Below are 19,587 nucleotides of genomic sequence, written 5' to 3' on the forward strand. Positions count from 1 at the left end.
ACACACCACTTTGATCGAAAGATGGCCAAAATATAAGGTTGGCTGATTGGATATTTTAATTGTAAGGCTGAGCTGAACTGCTGCTAGGTGAATACGTTGTTTGAAAAAACCATGCAAAGAGATCGGCCATTGCCTGATCAGTGTTCGCATAAGAGTTCTCAAAGGTAAGCAGTGGGGGAAAAGATACATGTTTACGCATAGTGTTTACAAAGTTATAAAACTGCTTCGGATCCTGAGTAAACTGAATCCTGCAGCGGCAAATGTAACTCTTATAACATTCTGCGTTATGCACGGTGAAATTGGACCGAGCTACTAAGTATGTGTAATAATGTGGTATGTTCGAACAGGTAACATACAAAGATTGATCGGACAAAGTGATTTTGATGCAAAAATATTCAATGTCACCAAACTCTTGTGATTTTACCTCTTCAGAAGCGAATTTGGAGTCTACAGAAATTAGCACTCCTCCTCCCCTTCGCAAAGTTCTATCACATCTAAAAGTGGTGTACCTACTAGGAAAAACTTCGGAGCTTAAGATCTCCGTCTTTAACCAAGTTTCTGTAAATACAATAATGTGAGATGCAAAGAAAGAACTATCAGAATACAGTTTGGGAAGTTTACTACGTAACCCTCCAGTATTCTGATAGGTAAGTGTGAGTGAAGATATTAGTTTTTTAAAACTGAGTAAGACGAGGTGGAAGGTTGGTCAATGGCCGTAACATGTGGGAGTTTTACACCCAGGGGTTTGGTCATTTTTTTTTCACCGTACTTGGCTGATGTTCTTGGACGAAAATATTCTCTGGCCAAAAGCTGGCGGAACATATCGTCTTGAACATCTGAAAGGGCACACGTATTTTGAAAGATGACGTGTGCCTGGTGTATGAATATTTAAATTTTGTAATGTCCACCACCTTTATGTCGACTTTTGCTTTGGCTTTGATGTAAGCCGAGATATCAATCTCAGAAGTATCAGGGGCAAGCCGGGAAACAAAAATTTTCGTCGGCTGAGCAGGCTGAAGATTATTCGCCCCAAGCACATCACTAAAAGAGTATTTCTTACGCTTTGGAAACTCATTTAGTAGTTGAAGACTACTAAACTGTGTATCGAGCGCACAGAATTGGTCATTGATTTTATGAAAACCACTAATCAACTCCTTGAAACCGCTTTAAGTCTGCCTCATGAACGATCTCATTTCGTCCTGAACAGCACGACAACCGTCACAGCAAAAGTGGAGACCAGACCTACGTGAGATTGCATCCGAAACCGAGGCCGTGAACCCGGCACACTTAGCGTGTAAAACGTTTTCACAGAGCCAGCAATTCTTGGTAGGCTGGGAAGACGAGATTGTCTTATTAAAATACTTCAATGCACAGACCAATTTAAATTCCATAATTATTAAAAATTTAAATAATTAATTTATTAACAAGAAAGGAAAGCTAACTTCGGCGGAGGTGGCGCCACGCATCTTATATTATTAGATATATAGCGGATAGCATATAGTCGGCCGATCTTTATGAAATTTGGCAAATCAGATTATTTTGTCCAAAATAAAATCTGTACCCAGTCCCATCTTTCTAACTTAAAAAACACCAAAGTTATGCCAATTCCGATCGTTGTATGACAGCTATATGATATAGTCGGCCGATCCTTATGAAATTTTGTACATAAGATCTCTTCCTCTCTTTATCTTAAAGCGGACGGCCGTGTTTTTTTTTTTGTGCGCACTACGTTTTTGTAAAATTTGTAATAAGCTTTCCAAAAACAATCGGTATTTATTTCTTTTCATATATAAAAATAAATTGCAATTCTTAGATCCGTATCGCTTCGCGTGTGCAGTGATATATTTGAAGGTAAAATAATAATTTGTATAATTTTCCTTCCAAACATAGCCCTGCTCTGTTTCTTCATCTCCTACGGTGTTGCTTCTATTCTATTTCTTCTACTCTCGCTCAATAGGGATTCTTATCTCTATTTCTTTGAATCTTACTAACTTTCACTAACTGCTCTCTTTAATCTCCCCCTTTCGTTTCCCTGGTACAGTGGTTCAAGGTTCCTTAATAATAAAATAAAATAATATTAATAAATTAATTATTAATTTTTTTAATAATTTTTAATAAATTAATTATTTAATTTTTAATAAATTAATTATTTAAATTTTTAATAATAATGGAATTTAAATTGGTCTGTGCATTGAAGTATTTTAATAAGACAATCTCGTCTTCCCAGCCTACCATAAATTGCTGGCTCTGTGAAAACGTTTTACACGCTAAGTGTGCCGGATTCACGGCCTCGGTTTCGGATGCAATCTCACGTAGGTCTGGTCTCCACTTTTGCTGTGACGGTTGTCGTGCTGTTCAGGACGAAATGAGATCGTTCATGAGGCAGACTAAAAGCGGATTCAAGGAGTTGATTAGTGGTTTTCGTAAAATCAATGACAAACTCTGTGCGCTCGATACACAGTTTAGTAGTCTTCAACTACTAAACGAGTTTCTAAAGCGTAAAAAATCCTCTTTTAGTGATGTGCTTGCGGCGAATAATCTTCAGCCTACTCAGCCGACGATTATGTAGCCGCACCCCAATGGCCGGACCTGAGAAAAATTCGGCTTCCGAATATCTTAGAATTAATGAGCTATGGTCCGATATGTCCTCTGTGGTATAGCTTCAAGTGATCCCAGACCTAATAATTCAAACTCCCGTAACAGTCACCGAAGAGGGTAATCAACAGTCCGGACTCCGGTACGAATTGATGCCGCAGTATTAGTTACGGTGGCACCAAAACCATCGAAACGGTGATCCCATTATCGAAAAAAATTTTTGTTTCCCTTGCCCCTGATACTTCTGAGATTGATATCTCGGCTTACATCAAAGCCAAAGCAAAAGTCGACATAAAGGTGGTGGACATTACAAAATTTAAATATTCATACACCAGGCACACGTCATCTTTCAAAATACGTGTGCCCTTTCAGATGTTCAAGACGATATGTTCCGCCAGCTTTTGGCCAGAGAATATTTTCGTCCAAGAACATTAGCCAAGTACGGTGAAAAAAAAATGACCAAACCTATGGGTGTAAAACTCCCACATGTTACGGCCATTGACCAACCTTCCGCCTCGTCTTTTTTTTTTTTTTTTGTTTTCCTTATTTACTCCTCCTGGGAGCTTAGGGCTTCTACAAGGGCTTTCCACCGGACTCTATTTGGTGCTGTTTGCTTTGCTGTGTCCCATGTAATTCTTCCTAAGGACAGTTTGCGGAGTGCTGTACGGCGCCAGGTCATCTTGGGGCGTCCCACTCTTCTACTTCCCTGTGGGTTCCATTCTAGCGCCATCCTGACGATACTTCCTGGTTCCTTTCTGAGTGCGTGGCCAATCCACTTCCATTTTCTTTTCTTTAACTGTTGGTGGATTGGGACCTCACCTGTGCAGTGCCACAAGTCTTCATTGGATATTCTGGTAGGCCAGAATATACCACATATTATTCTTAGGCACTTATTGATGAATGATTGTATTTTCATCAGCATTCTTTGTGTGGTCAGCCACGTCTCCGATCCGTACAGTAGTATGGATTTAACACACGAGTTGAAGATGCGTAGCTTTGTTTTTCTATTTATTTGCTGGTTTCTCCATACTCGGTGTAGTCTTCCAAATGCAGATCTTGCTTTGCTCAGTCGACTGTCTACATCTCTTTCCACTCCACCATTGGCTGCTATGACACATCCCAGGTAGTTAAAACTGTCGACGAAATCGATAGTTTTTCCTCCAATGGTTATGTTGCTTTGGCTGGAATTATTGATGCGCATCGCCTTTGTTTTTGATGCGTTGATTGTTAGTCCGACTGAGTTGGCTCGGGTCTCGAGGTCATTTGCTTTAGCTTGGATATCTTCGAATTTATGAGCGAGCAGGCAGATGTCATCCGCGTAGTCCAGATCTTCAAGCTGTCGGGTGAAGCTCCATGTGATTCCGCGCCTGGGTCTGCATACTTCTCTCATAGTTTCGTCAATTACCAAATTGAACAGAAGTGGTGATAGGGGGCATCCTTGCTTTACTCCAGTGTTTGTCTGAAAGGGTGCACTTATTTTTCCGTTGTGCAGTACGGCCAGATCCGCATCATCGTACATAGCTTTTATTATGCTGATGATCTTCACTGGCACTCCCTTCCTTGCAAGTGCTCGCCATATCGCTGCTCTGTGTATTGAATCGAATGCCTTTTGGAAGTCGATGAACAGGAGATACAAGGGTGATCGCCATTCCACAGCTTGTTCGGTAATTGCGCGTAGTATGTTTGCCTGATCTACGCAACTCCTGTGTGGTCTGAATCCTCCTTGCTCATCTTGCAGTGTTGTCTCGATTTTTTCCTGAAGACGTTCGTTTAATAGGGTGGCAAGTATTTTGTAGCTTGTGTTCAACAGGGTAATTCCTCGCCAATTGTTGCAGTCACTGAGGTCTCCTTTCTTCGGTAGCTTGACGATGATTCCTTTTTTCCAGGATGCTGGGATTCGCTCACTTTCCCATATGTTGGTGATATGTGGATGCAATGTTTCGGCCATTAGTTGCGAGTCTATCTGGAGAAGCTCGGCCGATATGCCGTCATCTCCAGCCGCCTTGTTGTTCTTAAGTTTCCTGATTGCTTCCTTGATTTCTCAAACTGATGGTGCGGTGGGTGATATCCTGATGTTATTGCTTGACATGCCACTTAAGGAGTCTTCTTGTATGCTGCTTGGTTGTTCTGTGCAGCTGATCTCCATGAAGTGTTGTCGCCATCTTTGGATTTGTGCCTTCTCTTCTGTAAGGAGTTTTCCGGTTGAATCTCGCACTGGATGGGTTTGCCTTTGACATTTTCCGGATAGTTGTCCAATTATCTGGTACAGTGCACGCATATTGTTTGCGTTTGCTGCGCTTTCTGCGTTTTCAGCAAGCCTGTCCAGTAATTTCCTCTTATCATTTCTAGCAGATTTTTTCACCAACTTGCATAGCTCGTTATATTCACCTCGAACTCTGCAGTCGTGATCCGCTTTAGATTTGAGGCTGTTCCATCTGTTGATAAGGTCCCATGTGTGTGTCGATATCCAATCCACTTGTCTGCGTTGTCGGGTGCCAAGCACCTCCTCCGCTGTGCTTCTCAGTATTCTGCATGTCAACTCCCATGAGTGCTCCTCCTGCTGCGGCCCTAGTTGCTCACGTAGCGTTGTTGCCATTCTGGTAGATAGAGTGGAGTCGCCAAGTCGATGTAGGTTAAGAGGAGGCGGTCTTCTTGTGTTCCTGGTGCCAGTGTTGTGGTTTCGTCTGAGCTTGATGATGAGCTCCCCGACTACCAACTCGTGGTCACTGTCGATTGACGCGCCTCTCCTATTTCTTACATCCATTAGTGAGCGTCTCCATTTCTTACTTATGCAGATGTGGTCAATTTGGTTGCGTGTATGCCCATTTGGAGATGTCCATGTGTATTTATGGACTTCCTTGTGTGGAAATACAGTGCCACCAATGACCAGTTGGAATGTTTGGCACAAGTCGATAAGTCTATCACCGTTGTTGCTGCGTGAGCCAACACCATGTTTTCCCATTATTGTTTCTAGTCCATTGTTGTTGGGGCCAATTTTTGCGTTGAAGTCTCCCATGAGTATTTTGACGTCTCCTCTTCCAATCCTGGTGAGTGAAGATGTGAGGGCGTTGTAGAAGTCATCTTTGATGTCATCGCTGGCTTCTTCTGTTGGGGCATAGCACTGTACGATGGTGATGTGCCTAGCATTGCATCGGAATCTGGCACTGATGATTCTGTCGGATATTGGGCTCCAGGAGATTAGTGTCTGCTTGAACTGTTTGGACACGTAAGTTCCTACTCCATTCCTGCCACCATCATTGCTCCCGCTGTGCATCACTAGGTTGCCAGTTGATGCTGTTGTTGTCCCATTCCCTCTCCATCTCATTTCACTGATGCCTGCAATTGCGATCTGCATTTTCTCCATTTCTCCTCCGCCTCGTCTTACTCAGTTTTAAAAAACTAAAATCTTCACTCACATTTACCTATCAGAATACTGGAGGGTTACGTAGTAAACTTCCTAAACTGTATTCTGATAGTTCTTTCTTTGCATCTCACATTATTGTATTTACAGAAACTTGGTTAAAGACGGAGATCTTAAGCTCCGAAGTTTTTCCTAGTAGGTACACCACTTTTAGATGTGATAGAACTTTGCGAAGGGGAGGAGGAGTGCTAATTTCTGTAGACTCCAAATTCGCTTCTGAAGAGGTAAAATCACAAGAGTTCTGTGACATTGAAATTTTTTTGCATCAAAATCACTTTGTCCGATCAATCTTTGTATGTTACCTGTTCGTACATACCACCTTCGTCCGAACCGCCAACATACTGGCAACATTTTTAAGCTATTCGTTTGGTTTTCGATCGTCTGTCTGATGGTGACCAGCTGATAGCTCTGGGTGACTTTAATATCCCAGAACTTATGTGGTCAAATGTTGATAATTCACCGTCTTTACAGCTTAACTCCCACCATGACTTCCCTGCGGGCATGTTCGACACGTCACTCGGGCAAATTAACCACGTTAGAAATTCTTTAGGTCGACTGTTGGACTTATGTTTCGTTTCTGATCCTGATGGAATTACTCTTTCCAAAACTTTGCCCCTTTCTAACCCTGGGGATCCATATCATCCCAATCTTGAGGTTTCAATCGAAAATAATTACTTAATTGACCTTAAGTCTACAGTTAAATCTCAGAAAGTTCGTTTCTTTCGTAAGGCTGACTTTATGAAATTAAATAAGTTAATTTCGGAATTTGATTGGTCTGATTTACTGGCTTGCGAGGATATAAACATCGCATTACAAAAATTTTATTACACTTTGAACATATTTTTCGACGCTTGCGTGCCGTGGAAATATCCGCCCGCTTCAACGAATCCGCCTTGGTATACAAGGCACCTTATAAATTTCAAGAATAGTATGAGTAGACTTTTAAACAAACATAGTTTATATGGCTGTACAGTTAGTTGTACAAGATACTTAGTAGCTCAGTCCAATTTCACCGTGCATAACGCAAAATTTTGTAAGAGTTACATTCGCCGCTGCAGGATTCAGTTTACTCAGGATCCGAAGCAGATTTATAACTTTGTAAACACTAAGCGTAAACATGTATCTTTTCCCCCACTGCTTACCTTTGAGAACTCTTATGCGAACACTGATCAGGCAATGGCCGATCTCTTTGCATGGTTTTTTCAAACAACGTATTCACCTAACAGCAGTTCAGCTCAGCCTTACAATTAAAATATCCAATCTGCCAACCTTATATTTTGGCCATCTTTCGATCAAAGTGGTGTGTTATCGGGTCTTCTTAAGGTCAAGCCCGTGTATTCGCCAGGCCCTGATGGAGTACCAGGCTGTGTTCTGAAGTACTGCGCCGATGCACTGTGCAAACCGCTCGTCAAACTCTTTAATCTATCGCTGGAAATTTCGATCTTTCCCCTTATGTGGAAGGAATCCTTCATTATTCCGCTGCATAAAAAAGGGAAAAACTCCGACGCTGCAAATTATAGAGGCATCTCTTATGTCTTTTTACCGATCTAGTCCTCACTAGGCTGTGTACTTTCTCTATGGGAACGCCTTAGAACAATTAACTCAGGTTAACGATCTTGGTGTCCTATTAGATTTGAGACTTTAATTTACCGACCATATATCTACATGGCTTTATTATCTATATGGTTTGTAAAGCTAAGGGTGTGCTTGGTTTTATTAAAAGATGGTCAAAAGAATTTAATGACCCGTACATAACTAACACGTTATAAACATCATTTTTCCGTCCGATATTTGAGTATGGATCGTCTGTCTGGAGTCCTCAATATGGAGTTCACCAAGATCACATTGAATCTGTACAAAAAAACTTCCTTACTTTTGCCCTTGGGGGACTTAATTGGGATGCAAATCTTTACCTCCCTCTTATCGTAGTAGACTTTTACTAATCAACTTACCATAATTAACAAACCGTATAACGATGCTGGGTGTCATGTTTCTATACAATCTTATTTATGGAAATATAGACAGCCAGCATTTACTAACACGTTTAAATTTTAACGTTCATAGTAGAAGGACTAGAAACTTTCGTCCTCTACTCCTCAGCCATGGTAGTTCGACATATGCCCAACACGGTCCGTTCAGGTTATTATGTTCGGACTACAATGGTTTCTACCACATCTTGTCACTTTGCTCCACTCCAATCTTAAATTCCTTATATTAAACGCCTTATCTGTGCAACACTCTTTCTCGTGATATCTTTCTCCTAATCCTCGTTTATCTAACTCGGATCTATTCCCGCGATTCGAGCCGTACGTTACGCGGCAGAGTCCCTCGGTCGGTTGGACGGGAGGTGGGTTGTACGTATGCAGTGGGAACCGCGCAAAAGATATTTTGGTCAAATATAACATGTGTGGAAAGTCCCAACCCTCTAACTTAAAAAACACCAAAGTTATGGCATTTCCGATTAATCAGTTATATGGCAGCTATAGGATATAGTCGACCGATCCCGGCCGTTCCGACTTATATACTACCTGCAAGGAAAAAAAGGATGTGTGCAAAGTTTCAACTCGATAGATTTAACACTGAGAGACGTAGAAACAGCTTTAACACTAGTTTGCGAAGAAACGGACGGACATTCTCATATCGACTCAGGAGGCTCAAGAATATATATATTTTATAGGGTCGGTGATGTCTCCTTCACTGCGTTGCACACTTTTGACCAAAATTATAATACCCTTTGCAATGGTATAAAAACTGCCGCGGTTTGCCACTGGCATATCCGCCAGTGTTAAAATATTGTTTTATATAAAGAAATAAGAGAACCACCGTGAAGACATTACGGAACAATACGGACCACCGCGCGGTGCAAAAAAAAAAAAATAAATAAAAAACCAAACTCACAAAATATACAACACAGAAAAAACTAAAAGTATGCAACACAGGAATAACTAAAAAGTATGCAACACAGAAAAAATTAAAAGTATGCAACAGAAAGAATTAAAAGAATATAACAAAATTTGGAACAAAATAGCATCCGTAACACACGTTCACTTTAAACCCTACTAATAACACAGGCCGACAATTTCCAACTTTTTTTTTCCTCCACGCATAATTTTACCTGCTCCATAACCTTTTGGCTCCCCTGAACCAAAGTCCAGCGGTACACCTAAGAGAAGAAATTGATCTAATTTTAAGATATATTGAATTATGTGGGCCGTGTAATGGCGATTACCATCCAAAGTTGAAATCTCAGATTTTCTACATTAATTTTTGGTCTTCTATGATTTTTCCCCAAACATTTTTCTATGGAAGATTTATTTTTATTTTTTATTTTTATTTTCTTATTGAAATCAGTAGATCATACCATGTATTAATTTTGGATTTCAGGAAAAACTCGAAATAATTTTATTGAATTTAATAAAGGTGGTTAAACAATATTTTCTTTAATCTCATATTTTCAAAAAGTCATGGCTATCTACAACTTCTGTAAAGCTTTACTAAACAAGCAATAGATTACGTCTTGAATCTTAAGTAAATCATTTATCGCGAACTTCCGCTAGTATACTTTGTACGACAATGTCGCATTTAATTATAATTAAATAATATTACATTCCGTTATTCTTCAAAATTAAAATTTCTTTTTTTTTTTTTTTCATCAGAAGGATTTAAATAAGTCTAACACAAACACCACAATATCCATACATCTATACTTTGTGAAGGGTGAGTAAAGCACTTTCTCCCGTTTCCCTCAAGTCAAACCTAAATAAAGAATTTTTTTTGTTTTAACCATAATAATTAAAATTACAAATACTAAATTATATTAAAAAAATTGAAAGAATTGAATCACACGTCATTCTCTTGCGGCGTCCTGGGACAGATTCTATACCACGTTAACTACGTCGGTTCAACTACGCCCACTGCTACTACGGCCACCGTTCACAGCGCGCTTGAGGATGCTTCCCAACTGATGCCACATGTGGAAGCGCCGATTAATTCGTTTAAGCATCAACTGGTTTTCGACGAAAACCAAACTGAGTACTCATGTGAGCACCCGCACGTTGGTTACGCCCGTCACTTAATTCCACTTCAAAACGAGACAATGTCCGATCTAATAGGTATACTCGGAAAATATCTTAAACCCTCCATAATGAAGTAAAGATTGCCGAAACCTACCTACCATTCTTTCTAACCACATGCTTTGAGAATTTTATGTTGTATAAAATCCGAATAACGCAGAGATTGGTGAAAGATTTGTCCGATTCAGAGCAGATTTCTAAAGCTATAGAAAGGAAACATAGCTGAGCCCACAGAGGTTCGAAAGAAGTCCGCATCCAAATTCTTGAGAAATTATATTTTCCCAGAATGTCAAGCACGATTCGTGCTCAGTTATCATTGTGTGACTGTTGCAAACGATTCTAATATGAGCGTCATCTCAACAAACCAGAATTACAACCGACACCCATCGCAACCTACCCATGTGAAATATTGCATATTGATGCATTCACCCTTGAAAAACGGGTTTATCTAAGTTGTAACGACAAATTTACTAAATTCGCCAAACTCTTTCCCCTACAATCCAAGGCGTCAATCCACCTCCGGGAAACACTTGTGAGGCTCTACACTACGGTGCCTAGAATGATAGTGTCTGACAACGAAAGGAGTCTCCTTTGCCCAACGGTACTAAACTATCTCCGGACATTGGAAATAAAATTATATCAAACTCCTACACAAAAGAGTGAAGTCAACGGACAGGTGGAAAGATTCCATTCAACCTTCATAGAAATTTACCGGTGTTTGAAATGCGAATACCCTAATTTCACGAGCGCACAGTTAGCACTGATCGCTGTAGACAGATACAATAACTCTGTCCATTGAGTGAAAAACAAAAAAACCGAAAATGCTAGAAGATGTTAGAGGCCTGATCGAGCCAGGCTATGGCCAATATAGGACATAATAAAAATAGGATGGAACCTAAACAGTACGAGTCGGGGGATAAAGTTTTCGCCGCTAATAAACAAATTAAAACTAGGGAAAACAACGTTTTAGACTAGAGGAGGTCCAAGAAAATCGCGGGGAAGCGGTAAAAACTAGGTCAGGGAAAATTTTACATAAATCAGACTTGAGAAATTGAGGAAAACCAATAAAGAAGCGCTTTATGAACCTCTCCATTTAACACGCACACAAAATCCAACCCCAAAAAACATTCAAACATAAAATACAAATAATATAAACACGAATAGTATATACACAAGTCATTCTTTTCTTCTCGATCACGATGCTCTACAAGTCTCACACTCATCGGCCTCGCATCAGGCGCGTGCATATTTAAGTACGACGCGCCCGTCGTTCCCCTGCAGCAAGGAGCAGTATGGCGGATCAATGGAGTACACGTCATCAACTTGTCAAGGATGATGCAATTAATAGACAACACTAGTCGAGAGGCGGCAACCCTGACGGATCACCGCGTTAGCGCAATAAAAAGGCACTACCTGGAGCAAGCAGCGGAGCGGATAAATAGAGTAATGAGGCCACCATCGCGCAGAGTTCGGGCAATAAACTGACTGGGTTCAGCCTGGGAGTGGATTGCAGGGTCACCAGACGCGGAGGACTGGAATGCAATACTCAACTCAGAAAGGATGATCGCCGAGAAAAGTGCTGACCAACATAACAGTAACCGGTTATAGACCTTAGCTTGGATACATTGATGACGTCAACGCCCAAAATTTACAGTTGATGTCTGGCGTTTCACGAGGCGTCCTTTGTCTTGGAGGCTTTATTAACAATGGTAGTCTTCTCGATACTGTCTATCATCTGGAGGAAGTTGACCTCCACCAAAGGAATACCAACCACGAGGGTCAATAGATCTTGAGGATCTATAGTCGAGGATCTTGAAAATCCAAGGAAGACGTCGACAACAACTCACCATTCTGCCAATTGATCTGCGGGACGCAGACTTTTAGAGGGGGAGAAGTTATCACCAGGCACTGTCAAACATCAATTGTTACAATAAGTTACAATAAACTACTTTTCCATTTTCCGATTAAGATACTTTTCCAAATAAATTGTAACAATACGTTTCTTTCACGATAAATTGTTATTTCAACGTCACGGGAATGTGACCCGACTCCTCATCATCAGGTGATCAATAAAGGACACCTTAACATAAATGTAAAAGAAAGTGACGTCACGAATTCAATAAATTATTGCCGGCCAAACTTCTTTCCGGCGGCTGATTGACCCGACATACTCCCCCCGTTCGAAGATGAACTTTCAACAGCATCGTGAAGGGGCAGCAGGCACAATTTGTGGACTGCCCGCCTTGGGGCCACTTCTTTGGAGGCAAGTTTTCGTCCTTTACCAGCACGATGTCATTTATTGGTTTCATGAGACGCCCGTCTACCCGAAGCAATCCAGACTAATCCAAAAAGGGGGATAACGATGCCAGCGAACTGGAGGAGCCAACCATTCCCTTTGTGTGCAACGTTCTTATTTCATCACCCAAATGAGCGCGCTGAACTGCCCAGAAAAGTAAGCGAGTCGCCGCCTTGAGATCATGAACGGTAATTCCTTTATGACGAACCAGTCTGCCAAACTTATAGACGTACGCAAATACTCGCTGAAGAGCTGTAAAGTAGTTAGCGTATTTGCATGTCACCACGGGGTCTGTATACGGCGACTTCACCAATAAAATTAAAAGTCGAAGTTCTAAAGTTGGCTTCTCGATTACTATCGTCGCAGGCCAGTCCTCCTGTGTCTTTAAAAGATAGTGCGGCCCCTGACACCATAAACTGAATCCGATCAGCTCAGTAGGGAGGGCTTCACGAGATAAGATGTCAGCTCGAATTTTCGACGTAGGCACATAGCGCCTCTCCATGAAATTCATCAGATTTTGGATAGTTGACACGCGGTTGGCGACAAAAACGTTAAATCTGGCAGGCTCATCTCAAATCCACGATAACACGGCTGAAGAGTCGCAACAACAAAAATACTTCCCTTTGTAAGCGCCTAGACTGTGAGTAAGACTGAATCCTGAGGTAAGCTTTTATCCCAAGAAAGATGTTCTCGGCACAGCTTCTGCAAGAATATTTTTGCCTTAGTAACAACTGGACCAACAAGGCCCAGAGGATCGTATAACCGCGCTATTGAGGATAGGACAAAACGTCGAGACGGCTTCGAAGTGGACTGAAGAGCAGAAAACGAAAGCAGCAGCTGATCAGTGAAAGGATAGACAATCCTAACGTTTTCGTGAAGTTTCTTCCGTCATCAAAAGTTAAATCAGACTGTAGATCCTCTTTAGGCACGCCGGTCAACACGCTAGGGATATTGGAGCACCACTTCCGCTGTTGAAATTCGCCCTTTGACAAAAGCGCTGAAATCTGCCTTAAAATGCCAACAACCTCCTCCTTGGAGCTGTCACCAGAAATAAGATCATCGACGTAGAAATCTCTAAGCAAGATTTCGGATCCCACTATAAAGTCTTCAACCTCGTCCTTAGCCAATTCCATCGCACAGATAAAGAGGACGCCGGCTTCGTTCCATATGTAACACTATTCAATTTATGTGTTTGCAGCGCCTTAAGAGAGTAATCTCGCCACAAAATGCACTGCAAGTAGCTGTCGGACGAAGCCATCCTTACACAATGGTACATTTTACAAATGTCACCAGTCAGCGCTACCGGTTGCGAACGAAACTTCAGCAGGATGTGAAAAGGCTAAGGTTGGATGACCGGCCCAGCCATTAAGATATCATTAAAAAAACAAGAAAGGAAAGCTAACTTCGGGCGGAGCCGAAGTTGATATACCCTTGCAGTTCAGTCGCAGTCCGCTAGGTGGCGCCACGCATCTTATATTATTAAATATATAGCGGATCGTATATAGTCGGCCGATCCTTATGAAATTTGGCATATTGAATTATTTTGCCCAAAGAGTAATCTGTACCAAGTCCCATCTTTCTAACTTAAAAAACACCAAAGTTATGCCAATTCCGATCGTTCTATGACAGCTATAGGATATAGTCGGCCGATCCTTATGAAATTTTGACATAAGATATTTTGGCTAAATAACGTGTGTGGAAATTCCCAACCCTTTAACTTAAAAAACACCAAAGTTATGGCATTTCCGATCAATCAGTTATATGGCAGCTATAGAATATAGTCGACCGATCCCGGCCGTTCCGACTTATATACTACCTGCAAAGGAAAGAAGGGTGTGTGCAAAGTTTCAACTCGATAGCTCCAAAACTGAGAGACTAGTTTGCGTAGAAACCGACAGACAGACAGACGGACAGACGGACATGCTCATATCAACTCAGGAGGTGATCCTGATCAAGAATATATATACTTTATAGGGTCGGAGATGTCTCCTTCACTGCGTTGCACACTTTTGACCAAAATTATAATACCCTCTGCAAGGGTATAATAACCGGAGATGGTAATAGCGGAACCGTCAAACACCACTCTAAGTTTCGTCGTGGTGCTGTCCTTCATTAGCACACAGTGATATGGCAGAAAATATTTGCAATATTGATGCAACTCTGGCGGAACCAAAGACATATGACCTAGGTTAAGATACTCTTTTATAAAGGCCGAATACTGAGCGCGAAATTCGGGCTGATGAGACAGTTTTTTCTCCAACGACGTAGAGCCTGTGAATACGAGTTACCCAATAAACCGTAGTTATGTTTAATTGGCAACCTGACTGTATAGGCACCACCTTCTAACCGCACTAAGTCTTAACAAAGTGACTCTCGCAGTCCAGTTCTTCCTTTAACGCCTTCACAATCGGATCGGTGCAGGTTTCCACTTCCCAGAACTGTCAAAGAAGTTGATAGAGCCGCTCATCTAAAGGGCCTTTTGGGCAGATCAGTCCCGACCGCTCCGCTTTCACAAACAACCCAACCGAGCCAAGTTTTTTCAACTGCATGGCATCATCAACTTCTGCAACAGTACTTGGATTATGATGCAGCTAGCAATCTGCTTCGTTGTGCCCATGCTTGCGAGGGCTCGCATATGCGAATTAAATTTGTCCTCGATAACAAAGCTTGGAAAGTTCTGCCGAATAACGCATAAAAATTGGTGGCAGAAGTAGAGTTGATCAGCGTTGAACTCGCCGGCAACAAACTGGAGCGCCGCAAAATCTCCTGGTCCACGATGAATCGTGCCTTCCATGCCGCATCGTTGAAGTTGACGCGCAGATCGCTCCTGAGTTTGGCAACATCCAGCTCGGACAGCTCCTTGTGTATGCTCTTGAAATCCGCAATGATGCCTTCCAATTCACTGAGCCGCACATTTATAATCGCCTCCGGAAATGTCTCTACTGATTTCAAGGATAGAAGGAGCAATCCTTGAAGATCATCAAAAAGGACAACTGCACTTTGACTCAGGAATACTTTCCTTCCAGGAGTGGCAAAATCGAAAAACGGATTCATTTTCGCAACCAAAAATTTAAATTAGTTCGTTTATTTATTGTGAGCTTACGACCCACTGTGAAACTTCTATATAACGAGGTTGTTGAGCTATCAGCGTTTTGATAGCGGCAGAATTAACAAGACAAGGTTCAATTTTTATATTCAATTTATTTATTATGGGTCAATTGAACCCCAAAAAAAATTCCGCCGCCGATCCAAAACAATGCCGAATAACAAGTGCTTAAAACCTAAGAGCTTGCGCAGAAGCTCCACCAAAGCTCTCAAAGTGCATGCGCTACAAAAGAACAACAAAGCTGATGCGAATCTGGGAGAAACAAAGAATATGGAACAGCTGATAACGGGTAATTAGTGGACCGCTGCGGCTAGTTACACTGAGAGAATTAAATAGAAATAATTAAGATATTTGATGCTGGCACAAGTCCCAACAGGGGTAATATATGTATAAGCGATTGTAGCACTCTGCAAACAGCGTGTTTTTTTAATGTTTTAATTTAATTATTTGTTTATGTTTACGGCTTAAAATACCGCGCAGCTCAAATTTTCAATGGAAAATAATTCGACAAATTATTAATTAAATCCTACGCACAATCACTTCGGGGTCACAAAATGTTCAGTTCCCGAGCGTTTTCGGGAGCTTTATTTAATGTTCTATTCCCATGTATTAATACAATTTATTAAATTTTTTTGGTTTATATACAAATGTTATATGTATATGACTGCGTAGGGTTGACGATCGAATTAGATTAATAGACGCGGGAGCGCGCCTCAACGCTTGATGCTGCGGAGCGACCGAGAGATACCGAATGCACGAGAGCGGGCGAAGCAAACATAAATATAAAAGAATGTGACGTCACGAATTCAATAAATTATAGCCGGCCAAACTTCTTTCCGGCGGCTGCTTGACCCGACAAGCAGCGAAATGATATAGTCGGCCGATCCTTCTAAAATTTTGTAGATAAGATATTTTTGGCAAATATAACATGTGCAGAAAGTCCCAAGCCTCTAACTTACAAAACACCAAAGTTATAGCATTTCCGATTAATCAGTTATATGGCAGCTATAGGATGTAGTCTACCTGCTACAAAAGAAGGATGTGCGAAAAGTTTAATTTCGATAGCTTTGAAAAAGACAAACATGTTCATGTTTATATCGACTCAGGAGGTGGTCCTGGTCAAGAATATATATAATTTATAGGGTCGAAGGTTTTCCCTTCACTGCGTTGCACACTTCTGACGAAAATTATAATACCCTCTGCAAGGGTATACAAATAAGGCAAACACGGATGGCTCTTTTTTGACAAACTTTTTAATTTGGCAAATTCTTTAAAAATCGTTTTCCTGAATAACTTTTGAAAGAAATCGGATCGGAATGGTTGAGGTTCCAATCGAAATGTATTTAGGTGCAGAATCTGCATATTTCAAAATGTTAAATTTTGTCTGGTGACGCTAATGTCCCCACTATATGCAATTTGGTGAACCAAAAGTCTTTTACATAAACGCAAATTTCTCTCTAGCCAAACTACTTTAGGCAAATGTTTGGATAAAATCCATCTAATGAAAAAAATCTTTTACAATCTATCAAAAGTCCATCTAATGAAAAAAATCATTCAGATTGAACGCACACAGAAAATTTTTAGTTCTTCGGCGTCTTCACGCTCTAGCTGCAATCTAAGGCATGCGTGTCGCCACCTAACGGACTGCCGTTCGCTGTGATAATGTATTGTTTAAGTTACCTTCTAAGAAGTAATAATGAATTTGTACGATCCAGTGATCGGCATGAAGTTAGGGTAAATAAATTCATTTCTTTTTTAAAACTAAGTTTTTCTGCCTTAGACCAAAGGAACCCTTTTGAATACGCCGAAATCCTTATTTTTCAGCAATCACGATAAAAGCTATAGAGCCCAAAGCTTAAAGTGAGTGGGCCAAAGAAAAGGAACAAAATTTAATATTGCGTCCAATTTTTGAAGTTTTATTTCATTAATTGTATAATTTAAGTTTCTTTAATACAATTTGCATTAAAGTTATTATTTTCTTCACTTCGAATTCGATCGCCTAGTTATAGTATCTTGATCGAGGCCTTAATCTCGTTTCAGGATCCGTAACTTCGGTTTTCCTTTGAAACCTTTCGGTTGGAGGAATTATTTATTTTAAGCCAAAAAAACAAATAAAAAAATATTTAAAGAAGAGAGGAAAGCTAACTTCGGGCGGAGCCCGATGTTGACATACCCTTGCAGTTAGGAAGCAGCTTATATTATATTATTGTATATATATCGGATCGTATATAGTTGGCTGATCCTTATGAGAATTTCCCCATCAAATCAATTTTCTAATACAAATGTTGGAAACAGTCCCAAGCATCATTAAAAATAGCAAGACTAGACTCTAAATTTGCTTCTAAAGAGCTAAAATCGCAAAAGCTTCGTGACATAGAATTTCTTTGCATTTAAATCATTTTGTCCAGTCCATCTTTATATGTTACCTGTCAAACCTGTACCGGTTAAATTAACCATTAGAAATTCGTTAGGTCGGCTGTTGGACTAGTGTTTCATTTCTGATCCAGATGGAATAACTCTTTCCTGAACTTTGCCCCTTTCTAATATGGAGGATCCACATCATCCCACTCTTAAGGTTTCAATCGAAACTAATACTTTAATGTCGCTTTATGTTAAGTCTCCACATAAATCTCATAAAGTTCGTTTCTTTGGAAAGGTTGACCCTACAAAACTGAATAAATTAATTTTGGATTTTGACTGATACGATCGACTGAAGATATAAATATAGCCTTTCATAAATTGTATTATGCTTTGAAAATATTTTTCGACGCTTGCGTGCCTTGGTATACAAAGCACCTATAAAATTTAAAGAACGTCATGAATAGACTTTTAAATAAACATAAATTATCTGGCTGTACAGTAAGTTTTTCAAGATACTTAATAGCTCGTTCTAATTTCACCGTACATAATGGAGAATGTTATAAGAGTTATATTCGCCGCTCCCGGATTCAGTTTACTCAGGATTCGAAACAGTTTAATAGCTTTCTAAACACTAAGCGTAAGCATGTTACTTTTCCCTCTTTGCTTACGTTTGAAAACTCATATGCGAACACTGATCAGTTAGTGGTCGATCTCTTTGCGCAGTTTTTTCAAGCAGCGTATTCACCTAGCATCAGTCCAGCTCAGCCATACACTTATAATATCAACTCAGCCAACCTTATATTGTGTGTTATCGGATCTTCTTAAGAGGAAAACTCTAAATATAACTTTCAATATATTCTCATTAATAGTAATGTAGACACGCAGCATTTACTATTACGCTTAAAATTTAATTGTTCCTAGTAGAAGGACTAGAAACTTTTGTCCTCTACGGCTTATCCATTATAGTTCGACATATGCCCAACACGATCGCTTTAGGGGAAAACTTTTATCCTTAACACTTTATCTGTACAACACTCTTCCTCGTGATACTTACTACATCGAATCTATCCGCTAGCCGTATGTTATGCGGCAGTGCCCCTCGGTCAGTTGGTCGGGCTGTACGTTTTTTAAGTTTTTATAAACCGCGAGATAAATTAATCTCATTAAACATTTTGGCGCTCCCTTAACTAGTGACTGTGACAGTGTTTTACACATATATATATATATACATTAGGGTGGGTCGATGGAAAAATCGCATAGGCACATATGATTTTCGGATTCTAGGGATCAAAATAAGAAACTTTGCTCAAGAGAGCATCTATTCATTTCAGAGGTGTTCAGAGAATTCATTTTAGAGGTATGGTTTCTTGAGCAAATTTTCTTATTTTGATCCCTAGTACATTTATTTGACTCAAGTATTTCAGTATATATATATATAAATATAAATAAAAGAGTTGCTCGCCCAGTATTATTGTGTTTTGTGAAACATTAAAAAACATGGAGCCGACAAATAAATTTAAATTCACTGCGTCGTGAAAAAAACCAACAAAATGTATAATCATCCCATCATCGCTTCAAGGATTCATTGTAGCTCTCCCAAGTCTGTAGAAATCAAATTAAAATTCGTCTTCTGCTGGAATATAGTATATAGAATATATTGCTTACGTATGTACGTAAAAAAAAGCTACCAATTTGATTAATTATTTTTCGTTTTCGCTCATTACTAAATCAAATA

General features: G+C 40.2%; 1 protein-coding gene across 1 annotated transcript; it reads right to left on the minus strand.

Moving 5' to 3' along the window:
- Positions 1 to 4,636: 4,636 nt before the first annotated feature.
- Positions 4,637 to 5,869, minus strand: LOC123257527. The gene has a single exon (XM_044716985.1). The coding sequence runs from the start codon at positions 5,867 to 5,869 to the stop codon at positions 4,637 to 4,639; it is 1,233 nt and encodes a 410-aa protein (XP_044572920.1).
- Between the last annotated feature and the right edge of the window lie 13,718 nt (positions 5,870 to 19,587).

This window comes from Drosophila ananassae, chromosome XL (genome assembly GCF_017639315.1).
Source record: "Drosophila ananassae strain 14024-0371.13 chromosome XL, ASM1763931v2, whole genome shotgun sequence".
Classification (NCBI taxonomy): Eukaryota; Metazoa; Arthropoda; class Insecta; order Diptera; family Drosophilidae; genus Drosophila; species Drosophila ananassae.

Coding starts and splice junctions, on each gene's coding strand:
- LOC123257527 (XM_044716985.1), bottom strand. CDS start 5,869: ATGCACAGCGGGAGCAATGATGGTGGCAGGAATGGAGTAGGAACTTAC.